Source organism: Orbicella franksi, chromosome 1 (genome assembly GCF_964199315.1).
Source record: "Orbicella franksi chromosome 1, jaOrbFran1.1, whole genome shotgun sequence".
Lineage (NCBI taxonomy): Eukaryota > Metazoa > Cnidaria > Anthozoa > Scleractinia > Merulinidae > Orbicella > Orbicella franksi.
Genome location: NC_138145.1, coordinates 15,473,910 through 15,496,653, shown reverse-complemented (window position 1 = coordinate 15,496,653; position 22,744 = coordinate 15,473,910). Strand labels below are relative to the sequence as shown.

At 40.1% G+C, this 22,744-nt stretch overlaps 1 protein-coding gene across 8 annotated transcripts in view; it reads right to left on the bottom strand.

Moving 5' to 3' along the window:
* The window catches only part of LOC145492328 (uncharacterized), a 39,926-nt gene that overhangs the window by 4,887 nt on the left and 12,295 nt on the right, over positions 1–22,744 (bottom strand). For 3 of the 8 annotated variants that reach the window (XM_081471798.1, XM_081471779.1, XM_081471761.1), the window contains 4 exons: positions 5,577–5,843; positions 3,990–4,250; positions 1,274–1,708; positions 321–620 (listed from right to left, as the gene is read on the bottom strand). In XM_081471798.1, the coding sequence (XP_081327924.1) occupies positions 321–620; positions 1,274–1,708; positions 3,990–4,250; positions 5,577–5,843 (1,263 nt within the window). Of the gene's footprint in view, positions 1–320; positions 621–1,273; positions 1,709–3,989; positions 4,251–5,576; positions 5,844–8,697; positions 9,497–17,474; positions 22,645–22,744 lie in introns of those variants that run through there. The other 5 variants (XM_081471790.1, XM_081471803.1, XM_081471770.1 and 2 more) reach the window with 5 other exon arrangements.

Genomic DNA, 22,744 nt, shown 5'->3' with positions numbered 1-22,744 from the left:
CTTCTCTTGTGTCATCACCGACAGATCAACAGTACCATAGGTGGCAAAGTGGCAACCAACTACTTTGACTTAAAGGAAAAAAGAAAATAAAAACCTCTATTTTTCTGCCAAATGGAAAAATTTAAATCTCTTGACATTTGCCTCTTTGTGGGCTTATGCTCCACTCACGAAGGGGCGAAGAGGACGAGTGACATTTGCCTCTTCCATTTTGGTTAAAAAAAAAAAAAAACAATTAATAAGGCAACTATTTTTGTCATCATTTCCAAATGAAAATAAAAGTACAAATGACAATACAGTATCTCTAACCAAACCATACTCACAGGTTTCATGTTTTATAAGTATGTCTGTGACATCTTGCCTCTCTATTTTGGCTAAGCCATCTTTCAGATCACCTACTGTGATATCAGGCATAACTGACCCCAGATACTCAAACATAACCTCCGTAGGACTATGAACTTGATTACATTTAAAGCTCTCATACTCTTCCTTGGAAATGCCAAAGATCTCAGCGAGGTGTTTCCAGCACTTGCATCGACCATATCTATATTCTTTATCCAAGGATCTACTTGATGCTTCCAAGACCTCCAAAGAACTCAATAAGGTCTTTTCTAACGAGTCACCTAAATTGACATGGGAAAAGTTACAGGTACTTTTAAATTCTGAGACAGCAGCAGCAACAGCATGCAAATTATGCATTGGTGCCTAACATTTTAAAATAATGGTCAATACCTATACGTAGTGGGCCAGATTTGGTAATAATAATCAGTGATAAAAAAGAACGTGTCCCCTCTCCGAGGTCAAAACGTGGTTTGCTTTTATCACTGGTTTTTATTGCCGAGTCTTTACCAAAGAAACTTCTTATTAGTGTGCAAGAGTTAGAAAATGGAAGAGCTTCTTTGAGTGAATGTCTGGTGGCAGTAAAAACCCATACCTACCCCATGGAAGGTCACTGGAAATGTTAAGGTGGCGGGGGGGGGGGGGGGGGTGGTCTCAAGAGACAAATGTTTCAAAAAAGAAATAATAAAGTTAACAGAGATAAATCATTTTGTAATAATATAAATGAGTCTTTTTCATGTTGCTATCCTTCTCATAACAAAGAGACATTTGAAAACGAACCTGTAGCTAAATGATGAGCTCAAAAGAAGCGAATTTGAGGGTACATGGGACAAAGAATTCAAATATCTTATAATCAGATTTTTTTCATTGTTTTGCAAAACGTAGAAACATGGAGGCAGAACTGCGCTTAATACATGACAACAAAACTGACTGTTACCTAGCCCAAATTTTCTGTGTCTCCCAGCAGTATTCAACTGGTTTAAAACACTAGTTGAACGCTTCACTAGGGGGTTCTCAACTTTCTTTGGTAGATCAGGGGGAAAACTAGACCTTCTTTCATTGCCTTGGCCTTGACAAGCTTGTGCCGGCAGCCCATGGTTATTGTTCCTTTTGTCAACACTGAAGTCATCATCTTGATCACTCAAATATTCTGCTGGATCTTGCAGTGATGGTTCCCCATTGTTGTTTGTATAGGCCCTCTGCTCTGGTTCTACTGGATCCGGTAAGTCTCTACTGCCATTCTCAGAAGGCAAATCCACCACACACACCTCTCCTTTGAAGTCTTGTTCAAATTCAGCTTTGTTTTCTGAACTGTTTAAGTCAAAAGATCTGTAGGAGTTTTCTGTAGGCGATTGTTTTCCTTTAGCAAAATCTGAGAAAAATAGGAGTACACATAACTTCTATATTAGCTTTACAAAATCAGGAATTCTCCCCTTTATGTCTCCAGTTCATAAAATATATTTTTATTCAAAATTCACACCTAATTCACCAAATAAAGTATGTGTATATGTTGTAAGTTTCATGTGAAGTTCATTTCTCAGAAGTTTGTAATTTTTTGCAAAAAATTACCTTTAATTCCAGGAAAGCAACATCTACTTTATTTGTAATCATTTGTAATCATCTTCTTTATGAGATAAACTTTCCTCTAGATGGTCAAACCAGGCAGGCAAAAATTTGTTAACACTAGTTTTCAAATTTTAGACATGCAACAAATTAATTTTAATTTCCATTTCCAATACATGAAACTAAGTGTTATTTGTCAGGGCTCGATGCTCTGGAAGTGCCTGGGTGCCACAGGCGACAGAAGCTTCCACCTTTGGACAACTGGAAAATCATACGTTTTTCACATAAACTTAAGTGCTGGGCACCCAGAATTTCATGGATAGGAACCTTTGGGCTCATGTAATTTTTCTTAGAACACAGCCTTGTTTGTCCCTCAGTACTTGAACTACAACTACAGTGTACCACTAAAACAGCTAGCAAACAGTAGCGAATCCCTTTAGTACATCCTGATACTAACAGTTTGACTTTTTCATTATACTCAGTAGATATAATATAGGCTGCTGGCAGTCGATCTTTTTCTCTTAGGGTCTAATGAGCTAGTGTTAATCTGCGAACACAAACTTGAAAAAATGCATGATGGACGAGGAGGGACTGGGATGCCTTAGTGTTTCCTCTTAGGGTAAGATTAGACTGTAGAGAGCCCTCTATTTCATGTATCTTTATTAGATTGTTTAATGTGAGGATAAAATCTTGAGAGAAATGGACACCAGTGCAAAACAAGAGACCTCAGAGGGTAGGGGGTAGGGACTGAGAAAAATAGAGGGGCTGTAGACATCTTTGGAAAAAAGTGAATTCCCTGTTTCTCCAGAAACAGGAAATTCCCATTAGTTGACAGAGAAATAAAATAGTCATCACCTTAACAACGAGTGATCGTGATTGCGTCCAGGTTGGGTCCAGGCATGTTTTGCAGTTTGCAGTAGTTGTCATCTTTGACACATGCCATGATTCCTAAGTGAGCATTTGTTAGAATACTGTTTAGAGAAATTTTCACATGTTTCTTTACTGGAAGTTGAACAGAAAAAGGTTGTTCATCTTCCTCAGTCGAAGGACATCATTACAATTTTGCTGACCGGCTCTGAGAAAAGTCTGATATATCAACTCTATGCAACAGCAAAAGAAATGCAAATGGTGCGAATGTTGTTGTTCTCATTGTTTCGCCACTCAAAAGTATCATTTAAGATGAAATAATAGAGATGGAAGAGCTCAGGATTCCTTCCATCATTTTGTCAACAAAGGACGATGTGCTTCTGCTCATTGGAGAAGTGAAATACAAGTTTGTTTTTGGTGCTGTAAAAGATTTTTGGATGCAAAATTTTAAAAGATGTTGAAGAACGAAGATTCCCACTACACACACAATTGTGTCCTGCTTAGTGTAACACCTTCGTGTTTAGGCTCAACAAAGACATTTTCTGTTGGTGCATGAGAAGTCTTACCAAAATTCCTCAAGCGAATACCGTAGCAAAGGAACAAGTGCATATCCCACAAAAATCAAAAGGACTGCTTGATTTTGGCTTTCTCCCCCTTTTTGCAAGTTTTTTTTTGGAGTAATGGTTTTCTGAGATGACATCCTCGACATCCAAATGCACGTATTATTGTTTGCAAACAGAGTAAATCAATTAGAGGAGCAATTTACTGCTCAAATTTAATTGGTCCAATTTATTTAATTGGTCAAGAAGCAGAGCTGTCAGACATAAGGCGATAACAGGAGGAGGAGCCTCATGAAACCACTTTTTTCCAAAGGTGTCTTCAGTCTCTCTATTCTTCATTTGGCTTGCTTCTCTTGCCTGCCTTCCTGCCCCCACCCCTGTGTGACTCACGCTCACTTTTTCTTTCACATGTGTTGAAAAATAGAGAGGCTGTGAACAGTCTAGGGTGTTAAAGAGATGGCTGGTTATGCAAAGGGCGGTATGAGCGAGTGGCCTGTACACGTCTCATCCTAATCTTAGGCTGAAATGTCCCACCCCATACTTCCTGCTGAATTTTGAGAGAAAAACAAACTTCCAGCAGTCTATGTACAATACACAAATCTTTTCCCAATCATTTCTAATTATTTTGGTAAAAATAGTTTCTACAATAAAGTATACATGTACCTTTTTTACCTTGAAGCTCCCTCTCTCCATCCACAACTGCACCAGGGTCCACTGAGTCACCTGCACCTCTGTTGCCATTTGTCAAATCTGCCACAAACAGATTTCTTATCAGCAGTGTGACAGCTGGTTCAGCAACCTTGGACATTTCAGTTTCTGTTCCTACTTCACTCTTTGACTGAGGATCCAGCAGTGGATAAATTCCACCTGAGCCACCAACAGGCATCTCTCCTTCAGGTATGTCATCACGCCTCTCACTAGCTGCTGAAATACGCAACCACACAGATTACTTTATATGGCCAGTAGCTAATGAGCAATCTGATCAGATTTGCAGGAAGAATTACAAAATAAATGGATGAATGGATGGAAGTAGGAGGGAGAACAGATAAATAAGTGAGTGTGTGTGAGGGAATAAATATATTTTCTAAATTTGCCAGTCTTTAATTTTAAGCAACCAATCCCACCACCCACTTACAAACCCCCTCTTGAAGATACATTGAGTCCACGTAAAGCCTCTTAGATGTTCTTAGACTCACAAGTGACATTTTAAAGTAGAGTACATATAAACATATTGTACTGTTTAAGTTACAAAAAGCATGAACACTTAAAGTGACAAGATTTATTCACCATTATGTGATTTGTTTTAATGGCGATGTTTTATAGCAACCTTTTTGTTTCACTTAAATTCCTTAAAGAGAAAAATGTGACAAAAGTAGAACTCCCAAGGTGTTGTGTTAACCTTAAAACTTGATCGGATACAAATATTATGATATATTGCTACATAATAGCCCACAAAGTGGGGGTAAGGGGGGTTGGGAGGTTGAACCCCTCCATGCGTGAGGAAATTCCACTTGAACATCATGCTTTCCTTTAAACTTTTGTTGCCACCTGTAAAGCCAAAATGCAGGGAGTGGTACTTAAGAAAACCTAAAATTTCATCATGCACGCATGTCTGAGGGCATGGCCACGGACAAGACAGCACCCTCAGGGCTTGTGATAGCGCCATAGGTATTGAATATTACCCCTATTTTCCATCCAATGGGATTAAAATTTCTGGAGGTTACTTGACCCCTGGTAGAAACATGTGGCATCTTTGAATGGGACAATATGATCAAATGTGTTACTGGTCAACAAGTTTGACTGGCCAAATCACTAAATTATTAAGCCGGACATTGTCCGGTGACTTACTGTCTTTTCCAAGCCTTTGCCCTGACAAGGACAACCGCCCCTCCATTCTATGACCCTTTATAAGGCATGGGAAGGGACGGAATTAGCCAGATAACACCAACAGGCCTACAAATACTTACTTACATATGTCTATCTTGTACTGAAATAACTGTTAAAACAATTTTAAGTGGTCATCCAATCAAACTTTTATCATCAAATGCGGCACCCCTGGTTGTAAGTCTCCTAACATGCATGTAGGCCAAAAAATGTATATGTGCATGAGTCCAAAACAGCTAGCAAAAAAGCCAATCCTTTCAGCACATTCTCCTGGAATCTCTCAGTGCACTGTATGATATGCAAATCTTCTCTCAATCATTTCAGTAGATAAATTTCGTCAGATCTATTTCCTGCAATAAGGTATACCTGGATCTTTTTTTTCTTGAAGCTCTCTCTCCCCTTCCACTACTGCACCAGGGCCCACTGAGTTGCCTTCACGCTTGTTGCTACCTGTCAAATCTGCCACAAACTGATTTCTTGTCATTGGTGTGACTGCTGGTTCAGCAAACTTGGACATTTCAGTTCCCATTCCTACTTCACTCTTTGACTGAGGATCCAGCAGTGGATAAATATCACCCGAAGCACCAACAGGCTTCTCTGTTTCAGTTACGTCATCATGCCTCTCACTAGCTGCTGAAATACACAAAAGTGCAGATTATAATTAATGACCAGTATTATAAAAAGCAGCAATATCACTGATCAGATTTGCTAGAAAAAACCCATCAAAACATGGATGAATGAAGGGATGGAAGGAGAAAGGGAGGGAGGGAAGGAATAAATTAGGCTAAACGACAGATAAACGAAGAAGTGTGTGAGTGAATAAATACATTTTCTACATACATCTAACTTCAAGCCCCCAATCCAACATCCCAATTACAAGCCCCCTCGTGGATATAAGCTCCAACTTTCTGTAAGTCCACCGAAATCCTTTTGGACATTTTTTAGGTTCATCCTTGATAATCCAGTATGGTAAAACATATCTTTGTACTGTCAAAGTTAACAAGCTGCTAAGGAGAAGCAATATGTTTCCATTCTTTATTTGAACCCTGGCAAACAGTCATGATCTCCTTTGTTTGAACTTGATGAATAATCATTTAGTTTGAGAAGCTATTAGAAGGTCTTAGAAAACAATGCAACTGTCATTTGCTCACGTGCAGAGTTTTTGGAAGTCTCTATTTTCGCTCAAAAGTATGCCCAAGCCCTTAGAAAACATGCCCCCAATATGCCCCCCAACACGCCCCTAGCCCTTTACAAAATTTTGAAAAATTGAAGTAGCTAAGAAGTCTTTTCCTTCATTCTGAGTTGAAATGTGAAACTTTAAAAGTAACCATAAAGTAATCATTAAACTGGGTAACCTGAAAACACTGACCCCTGGTCCGCGGACCCCCACTACGGACCAGGTCCGTGGACTACCTATGGACCGGTCCACGGACTCCCCCTACGGACCCCCTCTACGGACCACCCCCCAAAATATAATAAAAATAATAAATAAATATTTCAGTTGCAGGTTGTCTAATAGATTACTTGTGACGGCGAAATTTCGAGCAAATGGGCAGACCTGGATTCAGGCTTGGGTGCAATTTATATAATTACACATTGCCATTTCCTTTGCTGTGGCCATGAAGTATACAAAAGACGCATACGGGGAAGCCTCCGGGAAGCCTCGCAATTTGTGTTCTTTCCCCTCTACCATTTTGTTTAGCCCATCCTCCCGTGGGCTTGTGAACTCGTTCCAGGCTTCACAATTTACTCAGCGGAATACCAGATGCAAACAAGAATAAACGGCCTAAAAATATATCTTCCATAGCCAGATTGAGCCACGAATGGAAGGCAAGAACTTTCCTGTGAAATGTGAAGGTGAATTAATCGACATGACACGAGCGTGGGACAAAGAAAAATTCTGAGTCCCCGACAGGAATCGAACCCATGACGTCCTGAACACCAGGCGGGCGCTCTATCCACTGAGCTACGAGAACTCATGGAGAGCAAGGTCGTTTAACTGAGTTCATATATGAACTCAGTTAAATGACCCTCAGTTAAACCCCGCTCGTGTCATGTTGATTAATTCACCTTCACATTTCATTACCGAGCTTAAAATTCACCATCTTTATTAACTTATCACTACTCACGATGAATTCGATAGTGTTGATCCTAGCAGTATGCAGGACACCTATCATATATGAACTCTGTTAAACGACCTTGCTCTCCATGAGTTCTCATAGCTCAGTGGATAGAGCGCCCGCCTGGTGTTCGGGAGGTCATGGGTTCGATTCCTGTCGGGGACTCAGAATTTTTCTTTGTCCCACGCTCGTGTCATATTGATTAATTCACCTTCACATTTCATTACCGAGCTTAAAATTCACCATCTTTATTAACTTATCACTACTCACAATGAATTCGATAGCGTTGATCCTAGCAGTATGCAGGACACCTATCATATATGAACTCAGTTAAACGACCTTGCTCTCCATGAGTTCTCGTAGCTCAGTGGATAGAGTGCCCGCCTGGTGTTCAGGAGGTCATGGGTTCGATTCCTGTCGGGGACTCAGAATTTTTCTTTGTCCCACGCTCGTGTCATGTTGATTAATTCACCTTCACATTTCATTACCGAGCTTAAAATTCACCATCTTTATTAACTTATAAGAACTTTCCTTCTTACCATTGGCATCTCCTTACGCTGAAAATGGCTTTTAGGCCATTTTGTTTTTGGGAGGGGGGATCGGGTGTTAAAAAACCAAGTCTGTTACATTTGCACAGTGTAACACTCGAAAAATCACCGACATGAGTTTGAATCTATTAGACAACCCATAAGTGAAATCTTTATTTATTATTTTTACACTATTTTAGGGTGGTCCGCAGAGGGGGTCCGTAGGGGTAGTCCATGGACCAGTCCATAGGGTAGTCCGCGGACCTGGTCTGTTGTGGGGGTTCGCGGACCAACGGGTCAGTGTTTTCGGGTTGCCCTCAATAAACCCACTGACTGGAGAAATGCTGGCTCTGCATGCATAAGAATTCCTACTGCTGAAAACTGTTCGAAGCAAGCGCAAAACGTACAAGGAGTAAATTATATCCAAAGAGATACTTAGTTGTACATGTACTTGACTAAAACAGCAGAGGAACCTTAAATGCGTGAGAAATAATAGTTTCAGCGTGAGAGCGCAAGATTGAATTCGTTTGGGTGAGCCTCATGCTCAACGCATGAGACTTGAGAGCACTGTGTGGGTTTTTTTTTTTAATAAACAAAGGTATTACGATGTGTTATACGTGTAGCTTCGTTTTAATCGAACAAGGTCAAATTTCCCAACACAACTCCTCTGAGACGAAATTCCGACAGGCGACTTAGGAATCTTGCGAAATGCCGACATGGCTGGTGACGAATTTCAGACAGGGGACATGGGTACCCCCCCCTTATTAAAGTCCATGAAAATCTCAGGTTGCCTGGCCGAGGTGACTTAAAATACAAAAATACACATTAACAAGCTATCACCTGTGTCAAATCTCCTTCCTACTATAGCCGGCGCGGGTTGGTTTTCGATAAAGTTCAGCACTCCTCCAAACTTGCCATCTCTGTTAAGAATAATTGATCCCAAAGGCTTTCCGTCTGAGTTCCCAAATTCGTCTTCTCCGAGGAAACGTTTGTTCTCTTCATTTCGTAAGAAATAACTCGGACATTGCGACTCGTCGCAGGCGAGAACACTGTCGCGCTGAAGAAGGTCGTACACTTTTGCTGACAAGTTCTGACCAACGTCCTTATCTTTTTTGTCGATTGTTCTTTCACTACATAAGACCACGCACTGCAGCTGATCAGAAGTCATCAGAGAAGACACATTTCCCTCCAAGGCTCTGCTTAGCAGGCTGCTTTTCCTAAAGAGACCTTGTTCCAACTTAGTCACAGCCAAATAAGTGATCCCACCCAACTCGAAGACATCCTCTTCCAGTTTACCGTATAACTCGTTCAACGGTTTGCGTTCGAGCCTTGCCCAGATTTTCATCCCCGGAAATTCGGCCACCATTCTAACAGAAGGCTCGCGTTTCTTGGTACTTTTCTCTTTTGTTTCTTGCTTTTCAAGGGTTTCAAGAATATCTTTTCGCAGCACTTGATTACTAGCTACCAAGAAGTGCTTTGATTTCGGTGTTCCTACGGAATGAAGAAATTCTACACTTTCAAACTTTACAAGACAACCAGGGCCGAAGTATCTGACCGTTTCATGCCCACTTGTTTCTTCCACAAGGCGACAGATCGCGAGCTTGGCATCTTTATTGCTGCTCACTGCAGCCGCAGCCATTTTGCGGAAGATGCAACGAAAAAACAGTCACGATCCTTTCTAGGAAGGTTTGTCCGGCCCCGTTACAGTGACTTCCGGGAAATTCCCGCCACTCTATTTTTAGGAAGAACTTTTCACGTGACGTCATCCGTCGGAAATTGTGAAAAGAACTCAGTACGGAGCCCCCAATAGGACATTCACCAAGAAAGTTTGAGATGGAGAAAAACAACTTATAAAACGACTTATAGCTCGTCCAAGACAACTTACTCTTTTACGTCTCAGAAGACTTATAAGTTAACTTATAACTCGTCTATGTCGACTTATAAGTCGACTTATAAGTCGACTTATAACTCATCCACGCCGACTTACAAGTCGACTTATAACTCGTTTATGTCGACTTATAACTCTCCATGTCGACTTATAAGTTGACTTATAAGTCGACATGGACGAGTTCTAGTAAGTCGACTTATAAGTCGGCATGGATGAGTTATAAGTCGACTTATACTGAAGTCGGCATGGATGAGTTATAAGTCGACTTATAAGTCGGCATGGACGAGTTATAAATATGGGTTATTGACCAAGTGTGAGGTCAAGATGTCTGGATATTGGCCAAGTTCTTTTTTTTGCGTGTTTATGGACCGAGACGGAGTCGAGGTCCATAAACTTGCAAAAAAAGAACTAGGCCAGTATCCAGCCGTCTTGACCGAACTAGCTTGGTCTATAAGGGATTTATTATATAGCTTTCGGGGAAATTTTTCTTGCGGGACACTGCGGGTGGTCCCGAGTGGACAAGATAGCTCCATCTTGCCCGCTCGGGTAGCCAATCACAGCGCAGGATTTGATTCATCTTGCCCGCTCACGAAGCTGGTCATATAATAAGTGGACTTGTAAGTCAGCAAGGATGAGTTATAAGTCGACCTATAAGTTGCCATAGACGATTTATAAGTCGACTTATAAGTCGCCATGGATGAGGTATAAGTCGACTTATAAGTCGCCACGGACAAGTTATAAGTCGCCACGGACGAGTTAGAAGTCGATTATAACTTGCCGTGGACTAGTTATAAATCGACTTATACCTTGCCATAGACGAATTGTAAGTCGAATTACAAGTCGTTTTAGAGGAGTGAAAAGGTGTACGGACTTATAAGTCGTCTTGGACGAGTTATAAGTCGTCTTATAAGTTGTTTTTTTCCATCTCAAACTTTTTTGGTGAATGTCCTATTGGGGGCTCCGTACCTAAGATCAGGAGCCACAAAGATCTTGTTTTGTGGGCACGGCTTGAAATGTTTTTCACCCCTAGGTCCAGTAAGAGGTACCAATTCTAAAACAACAGATTATTTCCTGTCTTTTTTTTTTCCGCTCAATACCCTGAAAGGTACCACAAATGCTCTAGCTGGGGGCCTTCTGAGGCTGAACACCCTAAGAAGTACCAAAACCGCGTTTTTAACCCCTAAGGGTACGACGAGCAGCCCCGTCCTTTTCATATGGGAGTCCCCCTCGGGGGGTGATGCTCCCCCACTGTCGCAGTGCAATCTCACTTCTAACACAATCATCTCGCTCCAATCGTGTAAGCTTTTTCCGGAGGATCTCAATGGGGTTTAACCGTTAGCCGGTTCTTCAGGTTGAAACAAGGGGGAGTATCGTAGTTCGTTATCAACAAAAATCCTTCCCAGGAAAATTTGTGGGAATAGGAAAATATACTCCAAAGCCTATCTTACAAGCAACTCTCCCGTTCTGCCTATACACAGTCGAACTTTATAATGTGCAAAGGCGGCATGGCATAGTGGTGACTCAGTGGATGTGGCGCTGGATTTGTAATCCGAAGGTCCAGGGCTTTAATCCTTTTCCTCGTCGCTGGATGGATTCCCGAATTCCTTTTCGCCCCTTGTTTTGATTTTGAATAATCTCAAGCCCTGACCATAGAGCAGTGAAAAACAATTGTATAGACAATAACTATATACTTTGGTAAACTTTTAATCCTGGCTTAGCGTTAACCTAATCTCAACAAATTAACCTGAAATGAGCCCGCGATCCAATCGAAAACAAGTACTTTGCCACCGGCCAACTTTGAAAAAAAAACATGACATCCATGAGCTATAAACCTGAGCCCGCTATATGGTCACGTGATACTGGTCAGCGGATACCTTGCTTTGACAGGTGCCAATCGACCATAACATGGATGTCAAATATCAAAGACGTACGCTGTAAACCAAGACTGGTATTAGCTAGAGTGTGGCCGCCATGTTGCGTGACGTCGACGTCGTCGTTGAACGCACGCGCCCACGATCCATGCCACTAGACGTGTTGACCATGAAAAAAGAATTGCATGGGTTTCTATTTCTATGCATGTATGTGGTTCTGTTCCTATAGTTATGGGCCGCCGGAGCTTCGCTGATATCGCGGCCATCTTAAAACGAGGTCCAAAATCTCGGGTCTAACAGCGTTGTTCCTAGTATCTTACTAGTTTTTGTCTTTAAATCAGGAGAGTCTATTGTCGCCTGGAGCTATATCTCTCGATATTAGAATCCCATCTCTTTCACGGGTTAAAAAGAGGATGATGTCAAACAACAGCCATGCAAATCAAATATGGCCGGCATCTTAAAAGGAAGTGCAACTTTTCCGGTCTAAAAAGGTTTAAATGTAGTAACTTGATAGTTTTTGTGTCGATCTCAAGAAATAAGACTCGTCGTCTCCGGATAGTACAATCCCATCCCTTCAACTAATGAAAAAGAGAAAAATGTCAAACATCGGTCATGTTGGTCTAATATGGCCGCCATGTTAAAACGTACTCCAGCATCTCAGGTCTAATAATGTTTTTTTTTTGAAACCTTGCTAGTTTTTGTCTTCACATCAAAACAGTCAAAGAGAATGATGTCAAACAACAGCCATTTAAGTCTAATATGGCCGCCATCTTGATACGAAGTGCAACATCTCAGGTCTTATAACGTTTTTCCTAGTACCTTGCTAGTTTTTGTCTTTACATCAAGACAGTCTACTCTCGCCTGGAACTTTATCTCTCGATAGGAGAATTCCATCTCTTTTACGGGTTAAAAATAGGATGATTTCAAAGAGCAGCCATGTAAGTCTAATATAGCCGCCAACATGAAAGGAAGTGCAAGTTTTCTGGTGTAATAATCTTTTTTGTAGTAGCTTGGTAGTTTTTCTTTGGATATCAAGATATAAAACCTCCAGGTAAAACTTCCCCTCGATGGTAGAAACCCATCTCTTCAACTGGTGAAAAAGAGGATGATGTCAAACATCTGCCATGTTAGTCTAATATGGCCGCCATCTTCAAACAAAGTCCAGCATCTCGGGTCTATTAAGGTTTTTCTTAGTACCTGGCTAGTTTTTTTCTTTACATCAAGTAAGTCTACTGTCGCTGGGAGCTTCATCTCTCGATATTAAAATCCCATCTCTTTCACGGGTTGAAAAGAGGATGAAGTCTAAACAACGGCTATGATATTCTAATATGGCCTCCATTTTGAAACGACGTGTAAGTTTCCCGGTCTAACAACCTTTTAGGTAGTGAAAAACAGAATGATGTCAAACATCGGCCGTGTTAGTCTGATATGGACCCCACCTTAACATAAAGTACAACATCTCAGCTCTAAGAAAGTTTTTCTTAATACCTTGCTAGTTTTTATCTTTAAATCAAGACAGTGTACTGTCGCGTGGAACTTCATCTCTCGATATTAGAATCCCATCTCTTTCACGACTTGAAAGGAGAATGATGTCAAACAACAGTCATGTAAGTCTAATATGGCCGCCATCTTGAAACGAAGTACAACATCTGAGGTTTAATAACGTTTTTCCTAGTACATTGCTAGTTTTTGTCTTAGATCAAGACAGTCTACTGTCGCCTGGAACTTTATCTCTCGACAGTAGAATTCCATCTCTTTTACGGATTGAAAATAGGATGATTTCAAAGAGCAGCCATGTAAGTCTAATATGGCCGCCATCATGAAAGGAAGTACAAGTTTTCTGGTGTAATAACTTTTTTCAGTAGCTTGGTAGTTTTTCTTTGGATATCAAGATATAAAACCTCCACGTAAAATTTCGTCTCTCGATGGTAGAATCTTATTCTTTCAACTGGTGAAAAAGAGGATGATGTCAAACATTGGCCATGTTAGTCTAATATGGCCGCCATCTTCAAACAAAGTCCAGCATCTCGGGTCTATTAACGTTTTCCTTAGAACCTTGCTAGTTTTTTCCTTTACATCAAAACAGTCTACTGTCGCTGGGAGCTTTATCTCTTGATATTAGAATCCCATCTCTTTCACGGGTTGAAAAGAGGATGAAGTCCAAACAACGGCTATGATAGTCTAATATGGCCTCCATTTTGAAACGACGTGTAAGTTTCCCAGTCTAATAACTTTTAAGGTAGTAGCTTGGTAGTTTTTGTGTGGATATCAAGATATAAAATTGTAACGTAAAAATCTCTCGATGGCAGAATCCCATCTCTTCAACGGGTGAAAAACAGAATGATGTCAAACATCGGCCGTGTTAGTCTGATATGGCCCCCATCTTGAAATGAAGTCCAACATCTCAGCTCTAATAACGTTTCTCTTAGTACCTTGCTAGTTTTTGTCTTTTCATCAAGACAGAGTACTGTCGCGTGGAATTTCATCTCTTGATATTAGAATCCCATCTCTTTCACGGCTTGAAAGGAGAATGATGTCAAACAACAGCCATGTAAGTCTAATATGGCCGTCATCTTGAAGCGAAGTGTAACATCTCAGGTCTAATAACGTTTTTCCTAGTACCTTGCTAGTTTTTGTCTTTACATCAAGACAGTCTACTCTCGCCTGGAACATTGTCTCTCGATAGTAGAATTCCATCTCCCTTACGGGTTGAAAAGAGGATAATTTTAAACAACACCCATGTAAGTCTAATATGGCCGCCATCTTGAAAGGAAGTGCAAGTTTTCTGGTGTAATAATTTTTTGTAGTAGCTTGGTACTTTTTCTTTGGATATCAATAAATAGACATTCTTCGTAAAACTTCGTCTCTCGATGGTAGAATCCCATTTCTTCAACTGGTGAAAAAGAGAATGATGTCAAACATCGGCCATGTTAGTCTATTATGGCCGCCACCTTCAAACAAAGTCCAGCATCTCGGGTTTCTGATTAACGTTTTTCTTAGTACCTGGCCAGTTTTTTTCTTTACATCAAGACAGTCTACTGTCGCTGGGAACTTTATCTCTAGATATTGGAATCCCATCTCTTTCACGGGTTGAAAAGAGGATGAAGTCCAAACAACGGCCATGATAGTCTAATATGGCCTCCATCTTAAAACGAAGTGTAAATTTGCGGAGCTAATAATTTTTTATGTAGTAGCTTGGTAGTTTTTGTGTGGATATTAAGATATAAAATTGTAATGTAAAAATTCCTCTCTCGATGGCAGAATCCCATCTCTTCAACGCGTGGAAAACAGAATAATGTCAAACATCGGCCGTGTTATTCTGATATAGCCCCTATCTTGAAAGAAAGGAAGTCCAACATCTGAGCTCTAATAACGTTTTTCTTAGTACCTTACTAGTTTTTGTTTTTACATTAAGGCAGTCTACTGTCGCCAGATATAAGAATCCCATCTCTTTCAGGGACTGAAAAGAGGATAAAGTCCAAAGAACGGCGATGTTAGTGTAATATGGCCGTCATCTTGAAATTTTCTGCTCTAATAACTTTTTATGTAGTTAGCTTGGTAGTTTTTGCGTAGATATCAAGATAATATATAGATCTAGCCAAGCCCAAAAGCAGGGCTTCTGAGCCGGGTTGTTGACAGCCTGATTAAGCTAACACATGATAAGCGAGAATTATGATTTGAGTTTTGCAAGGCTGTCGAGTTTTTGTGAGGTTTTCTGTTTCTATTATTTGGCCTTCTGTTTTGAGTATTAATAATCTTAAACTACAAAAGCAGCCCAAGACCCAAAAGCAGTGATAAACATTTGTATGGAAGAAAAAGTTATACTTCGGTTCACTTTTAATCCTGGGTTAGCGTTAACCACCTTTTGAATAACCTGGCCCTGATCCTCGCCTTAATTACAACAAAAAACCCTGACATGAGCCCGCGATCCTATCGAAAGCCAGTGCTTAATGAGCGGTCAACTTTAAAAAACTTATGATCTCGATGAGTTTTTAACCTGAGCCCCCGTGATATGGTCACCTGATACTGGTCAGCGGATAGCTTGCTTTCACAGGTATCAATTGACCACAATATCAAAGACATGCTTTAAACCAAAACTGTATGGCCGCCATGTCCGACGTCGTGCTCGTCGTTGGGCCCACTCGCCCGCGAGCCATGCCGCTAACTAGGTTGGCCATGAAAAAAGAGTTGCACGGGTTTCTATTTCTATGCATGCACGTGGTCCTGTTCCTATAATTATGGTGCTCCGCATGGCGGCCCGCCGGAGCTCCGCTATCAAGCAGCAATCTGGAGAGGAGCCGTCAACACAGAGAAGACCGTCGAAATACGACGCTAGTAGCGGAGTATTTTTGACAATTTTTGAGGTGTTTGGAAAGGTGCTCAAACAGAGTCTTGAGTGTCTGATATAACTTCTCGATCGGAATATAACTAAGGAGAAACAGAAAAATAAAACGGCGTAGAAATATCTGCTAAAACAATCAGATATCTAAACACCGTCACGGTCATGATTTACCGTGTTTAAACTTGATGAATTGTTTATGACTTGGAGAAGTTATAGATCCAAATTCAAGTGACAGTAGTGACAAAGGGCGTTATAAGATCCTGGCGTTTCTGTACTCAAACGGGCTCTAGATTGAAGTGTGAAGCTAGTTACATGTATCTACGTTGAGTTATGGTTTATTGGTTCATGGCGTATAGTGTGCCCAATTAACTAAACGTAGAAAAAGGTGTTCTTCTAGTATTGTGATGTAGAGCACCTTATTGGTAATTTAGTCAAACTCTATGGTTGAAATAGAGGTTGAATACATAAACTAGAAAACAAACTGGCGGCCATTGTGACAATTTATGACGTCATCATAGCTTGAACAACCACAGACAATACTGAAATAAGATTTAAGATACTAATTATTCCAAATATACGTCCAGGCAAAATATCGTGTGCCTCTAAAAAAAGAAACAGGTAAGAAAATATCATTTATAATTTTTTTGTTTTTAGAATTCCAAGATGGCGACCAAAAAGAGGGTATTGGGGGTAAATTTAAAATTCGATTTACAAAGGCAAAGCTTAAGAATATACAAGTTTCGTTTGTTCTTCTTAGTGAGCCAAACAGCCACCTCAGCTGATGGACTAAGAGGGAAAATTCAGCTTGATAGTGAGGCCGAGGCGACAAACAAAAGAAATGAATAAACATGGTCATTCAATTTCCTTTTTTTGTGTCCTCTAAGCCTCGCTGCCAAGCTGAATTTTAGTATATCGAAAGTGCTCTAATAATTGCACCCCCCGGCAACAACCTCCATTGCAAGCTAGTGTAGTTTCAGTCTAATCCCAAGAATACAACTCGGTTTTTTCTCTTCAGCCATCATGATGGCTTTCCCATTACAGCGGCTTTTCTGTCGAGTGTTGTAAAACCAGAACCAAAGCAATTACGGTGGCAATCACAACAAACTTTAACAACACAATGAATCAATGAGAACCCGAAGAAAATGCTTCAATCTGGCGCGGGCAAACACGAACGACCAAATCGTACAAGTGGTTTTGTTTTTGCATTCGGCTGGTTGAGCAGGTGGCGGGAGTTTTTAAACCAATCACAGGGTGCAGAATAGCGGTTTTCAATAGTGTCGAAACTAATCAGGCAATTACTTTGGTTTTACTACAGATTGAGATTAGCTGAGTAGTTGTTTTGGTTTGGGCCCGTTTACACGCGCGTTTTTTCAAATAAAAAAAGAACGTCTGTATAAGAAAGTCTATAAAAAAAAAGGGTGCATATAGCTAAGTGCCCACCAGGCCGGCCCTTCGGTTTCTGTACCACGAAACGACAAGGAGTATTTCTACTTCCCCAGCATTAAGATTTCCGGTGCCCATTTATACACCTGGGCGGAGAGAGGCACTGTGAGTTACGTGTCTTACCCAAGAACACCCGGCCACGGCTCGAACCCAGACCGCTCGATCCGGAGACGAGCGCACTAACCATGAGGCCACTGCACCTCCACAAAATCCGTTCTAAAAATCCAACTTTATATAACTTGTGTGGGGAGAAACAAGTAGAACTTCAAATATTTCAATAAGTTGCTTTATATGCTGACAAACTGATTTTCATCCGCACAGCTATTACAAAAATATATTTTCTTACACAAAAAAATATTGTAAATATGTCTAATTACATGTAATAGAGCCTTTGTTTACAATATTTGCCTCATTAGCATACGCGATACAGTTTAGCTCATTAGCGCTTTGGCCACCCGCAAATTTTGCAGTTTTTTAAAGCCAATCTCTTCTCGAACATCACACCAAAAGAGCCAAAAATTTCACCAATTACCGAGCTTCAGAAGCTCTTTAAATGTTTGAAGTCTGACTCATTCGTGTCTAGCGCCTGATGCCTTCTCTGCGCAAAGTCGTATGCTACTAAGGAAAAATGTAAATAATAACGCCAGCAAAGTTTCTCCTATAGGCTTTGCACGACCCGGTCACATGGTACAAAATTAGTCATGCTCGGATGCAAGTTGCACTGTGGGAGTTCAAAAACAAAGCAACTCGTACCAATCCAGCTCGACTTGCCTTTCTTTTTGAACTCCCACTATGTAACATGGATATTGTACCATGTGACCGGGTCATGCAAAGGAATATCATTTGTAACATTTCTTGTCATTTGTCTATGCAACTGTTCAGTACAACACGTCGAGGATCATTTTGTCTCTATCAAAACCTATAGAGTTTTTACTCTTAAAAAAATTATTATTTTTTCTTTTTAAATCAGTACCTTCTGATCTGACTTCTACTCTTAGAGCTTAGCATTCATTTCGCGAGCATTTTTTCCACAATCTATACGAACTTCACAAGTGTCGAAGTCCATCTCATGGACGCAAGTATTATCACAACGTGACTTCTAACTATTTACAATTGATAAAAAATACGTTTTCGTCTTAATGTTGTCTAGTTCACAAAGAATAAGACTGATTCATTTTGTATAACTCACAACACTTCTGAAAGAAGCGACAAGTAGTCATACAATGAGCCATACGACCATGGGGCCGATAGTCTAGCTATCAAATGAACAAGATGCCTATTCCTGACTCTCGTCTGTTTCGTATATTAGTGTGAAAATGATTTGCTCTCGTTTCGACCACTGCAAAGTGATTAGAGAACAAGTGGTAGACATTAAATGACCAATGCGTTACACAAATGTTTTTAAGACTTAATAATCGATAAACGCCCAGAAGCCAGTTCCGTGGTTTCTTCCTTCACAGAAGGCTCTCGTTATTTCTAACGTCAGCCATCTCAAACTGAAGAGGGCGATTTTGGTAGGTTATACTAGATGATGCCAACTCGGTTGGGTATTGTGTGATACTAAAATTGGAACAAATCCTTAACAAAAAGGGCTAATATTGATCCGTAAAAGTATAAACGCTGTAAAGTGCTAGAAAACACAGTGACGAAAAAAAGGAAAACAATTTGTTAACTTGGATTATCTAAATGTAAATTCTCTTTGCTCGCGCCATCATTACGTCAACAGCTCGTGCTAGTTCTGTGTTTCTATCGAGTTATAGAAACACAATTTTAAGCCAATCAGCGCGCGTATTTTCTTAGGGCTGCTTTCTAAACTATTGTAAAGAACTTTGATCTTTTTGCTCGAAATTTCCTAATGCTCTTATGATCGATACATCATATTTTCGCCCTCGTCAAAAGAAAACATATTGGCCTTCGTCAAAAGATCATATTGTCGCTCTCGTCAAAATACTATGCCTTTTGTACCTCGAATTAAAATCTTTGACCCCATGTCAAGTGCCCAAACAGTTCTTGAAATGGAGACTTGCCCAAATATCTCGGAATAATGGTTGATTCAGACCTATCACGGAAGAATCAAATCGACTTCATCTGCCATAAAATTAGTAAATCAATTGAAATTATTGCTAACTAAGACATTATATTCCATGTCGTCTCTAGTTAACTATTCATCATACTCTAATAACTACCTATTTAAACTATATGGTATATGTGCATGGGGTTACTGCTAACAAAAACATTTAAAACGGTCGCAAAAACGTGCATTGCGCTTACTTTTCTTTTGGAACACCAGAGAGCATGTAATTCTCTTTTAATATTTCCTACAGCCAATTGCCTTCCAATGTCATTCTTATCTTTCCAACATTTGCGCTACCTGAGGTATGATATTTATCGTCACCAAGCCCCAATAAACCTGAATCAATTTCTTAAAACCAGTACAATACATAACTTAATCATAAAAATTACAATTTCCTCGATTGTGATTGGTTTAAAAAACTCCTATTTTCCACTAATTCACTTGCTACGTTGTTATCGGACAGTTTGTTATCGGAGAGTTCCATAAGGCAATCACATTCAAAGTTGCAGTTTAAATCAACCAATCACATTCAACGTCGTAGCTTAATTCAACCAATCACAACCTTGGGCATATTTAAACAATTTGCGCCTCCTTTGTCAGTCTTTAAACGCAAAAACAGAGAAGATGCGAAAATCCTTTAAAAGAATTGGGTCAGTCTGGAATTCCATCCCACATTCAGTGAAATTATTAATCAAATCTAAATTCTGAAATAAAACGAAGGAACTACTCCTTGATGTGTTACAATGTGAAGATGACTGTATTGAAGTCTCTCATCTGATACAGAAGCTCTCTAAATTAACATATTTAAGTAATAATAGTACTCTAGTCGCTTACGTATGTGCACATTACACTGTCACTTTGTTTTCGGTTACTTGTATTTGTTTCTATTGTTTATTTGTACCTTTTGTAATTTTGCTGTAAATTATCATTACTTTTCACTATTTTTTTTTCTTTCCATTTTAACATAAATTCTTGCCCCCGCCTCGATTAGTTCTGTGACTAGTTGCGGGGCAAGCAATTCCTGTAACTCTATATAAAAAGTAGACAAAGTAAAGTTCAAGTTCAAATATGATAGCCCTCAGCGTGCATTCCCCGGCAACAACCTCCATTGCAAACTAGTGTAGTTTCAGTCTAATCCCAAGAATACGACTCAGCCTATTCTCTTCAGCCATCATGATGGTTTTCACGTTACAGCGGTTCTCAGTTGAGTGTTGTTAAACCAAAACCAAAGCAGTGACAGTCGCCAATCACAACAAACGTTAACACTGAACGCAATGAACCAAAGAGAACCCGAAGAAAATGCATTTAACTGTCGCGGGAAAACACGAACGACTAAGTCGTACAACTTGGTTTTGTTTTTGCATCTGATTGGTTGAGCAGGCCGCGTGAGTTTTTAAACCAATCACAGAGTAGGATGATTAACAGCCAATGCTCACCGCCCGAGGGTGGAGCGCGACCGGACCCTAGAGAGCGGCGAAAATCAGGCCTAATCACAGAGTGCTCCAAAAAAAAAAAAAAAAAAAAAACCACTCTAACAAGGACATTTTAAATAATTTGTGCGGGAAGAAACAACTGCTTAACAGTTTCAATATGTTGCTTTTATATGCTAACAATTTTTTGGTAATCCGCGTAGCTATTGAAGAAACATTTCGTCCCGCAAAAAAACATTACAAACATGTCTAATTACCTGTAATTATTTTTGACATTTCCTACATTTTTCTATAAAACTGTTAAGTACGGCACGTTTAGAATGATTTTGTCTTTTTCAAGACCCATGGGGTTTTACTCCTTAACTATTTTCTATTCAAATCAGTACCAAGTCTGACATCTACTCTTCAAGCTTAGCATTCACTTCGTTTTTCCTGGAATCTCTTGCACCTTCACAAGTATAAAAGTCCATCACACGGACACAAGTATTTGTAACTACTTCTATTAAACTATTTACAATTCATAAAAAATAGTTTTTTTAAAAAGTCTTTACTCTGTCAAGAATAAGACAGGATTCAACTTGAAAAACTCACAACGTTTCTCAAGAAAGTGACAAGTAGTCACGCAATGACCATACGTGACACAAATATTAATAAAACCAAGGGAAGACGAAGGGTAAGAGTGTTTTATCGTCCATTTTCACCTTATTACCAAGGCAACCCCTCTTAAGTTATTTTTAGACATGGTACCCAGTTCTTCCGCGGAAAATATCACCAAACGTGCTGCGTGGACGTGTTCGTGGAGGATGAAAATGTGTAAAGCTGCTTGGCTCTGCACGTGCAGAGCAAAATCTGGGTCAAAAGGATGGCTCTGTCAAGACCCTCCGGGGATTTCCGAAACCGGGAGTGATCTAAAAATAACTGGTAAAGGATTAGTTTGGGAATAAGGCCTACACGGAGCATTAACTGTACACTTCATCCTCTTTTGATAATAAAACGTAATAATCAATGACATTAATACTAGGAAGTTCAGTGGTTTCTTTATCAACAGTAGGCTCTCGCTATTTCTAGCATACGACTATCTCGAATTCGCCGTTATTTTAAACCAAGTCTCACTTTCCCTAACTATTCTTATTACCTTCTGAGTGATTAACCATGGAACTCGGCCATCTTGAATCCCGTACTGTCTTGAGCAACGCGTGACTTCTTTTGTCCTATGCAACTGCAGTAGTTACAGTCTGTTTCCACTTAGAGTTGAAGATAACGAGAGTCTGCGGGACGTTAAAGGACCCCGGCCAGCCTCTGCCATTTTCGATGTCATCGAAATTATTGATATTGCATGGTGAAGCGAGATTTTATTGCTTCACTGTAAGTTGTGTTCCTGAAAGTATGTTTAATTATCTTCAGTAGTTCCTTCGTTTCAACATGCTCCGAATAAAATATAATAGCCAAACTCTCGCAAGTAAACAAAAATAAAGGTGTGGATGACCAGGGCCCTTTAAGCAATTGAGAGCTGCCGTGCATCCACAGTTACTGAGTTAAAAGATGAGAATCCAAACTACCCGTGTTGTTTACGGCAACACGACTGGGGTATACCTGCCACAATCAATGTTGAGAATCTTTAGAGACAACCAGCACCTCTGACACCTTCCAGGCACATTACCACTGACCCTCTCCACTTAGCCGAGACTGCTTACATCTCTTACACGTACACGAATTTAAGAGATTTGAAATACATCCATCTAAGCATGAATAAAAAACAAAAAAAAAAAAAAGAGAGAGAGAGAGAAACTGTTACGTACTCGCAGTATGCTACCCCGCTACCAATCTTACTCTTGGAGA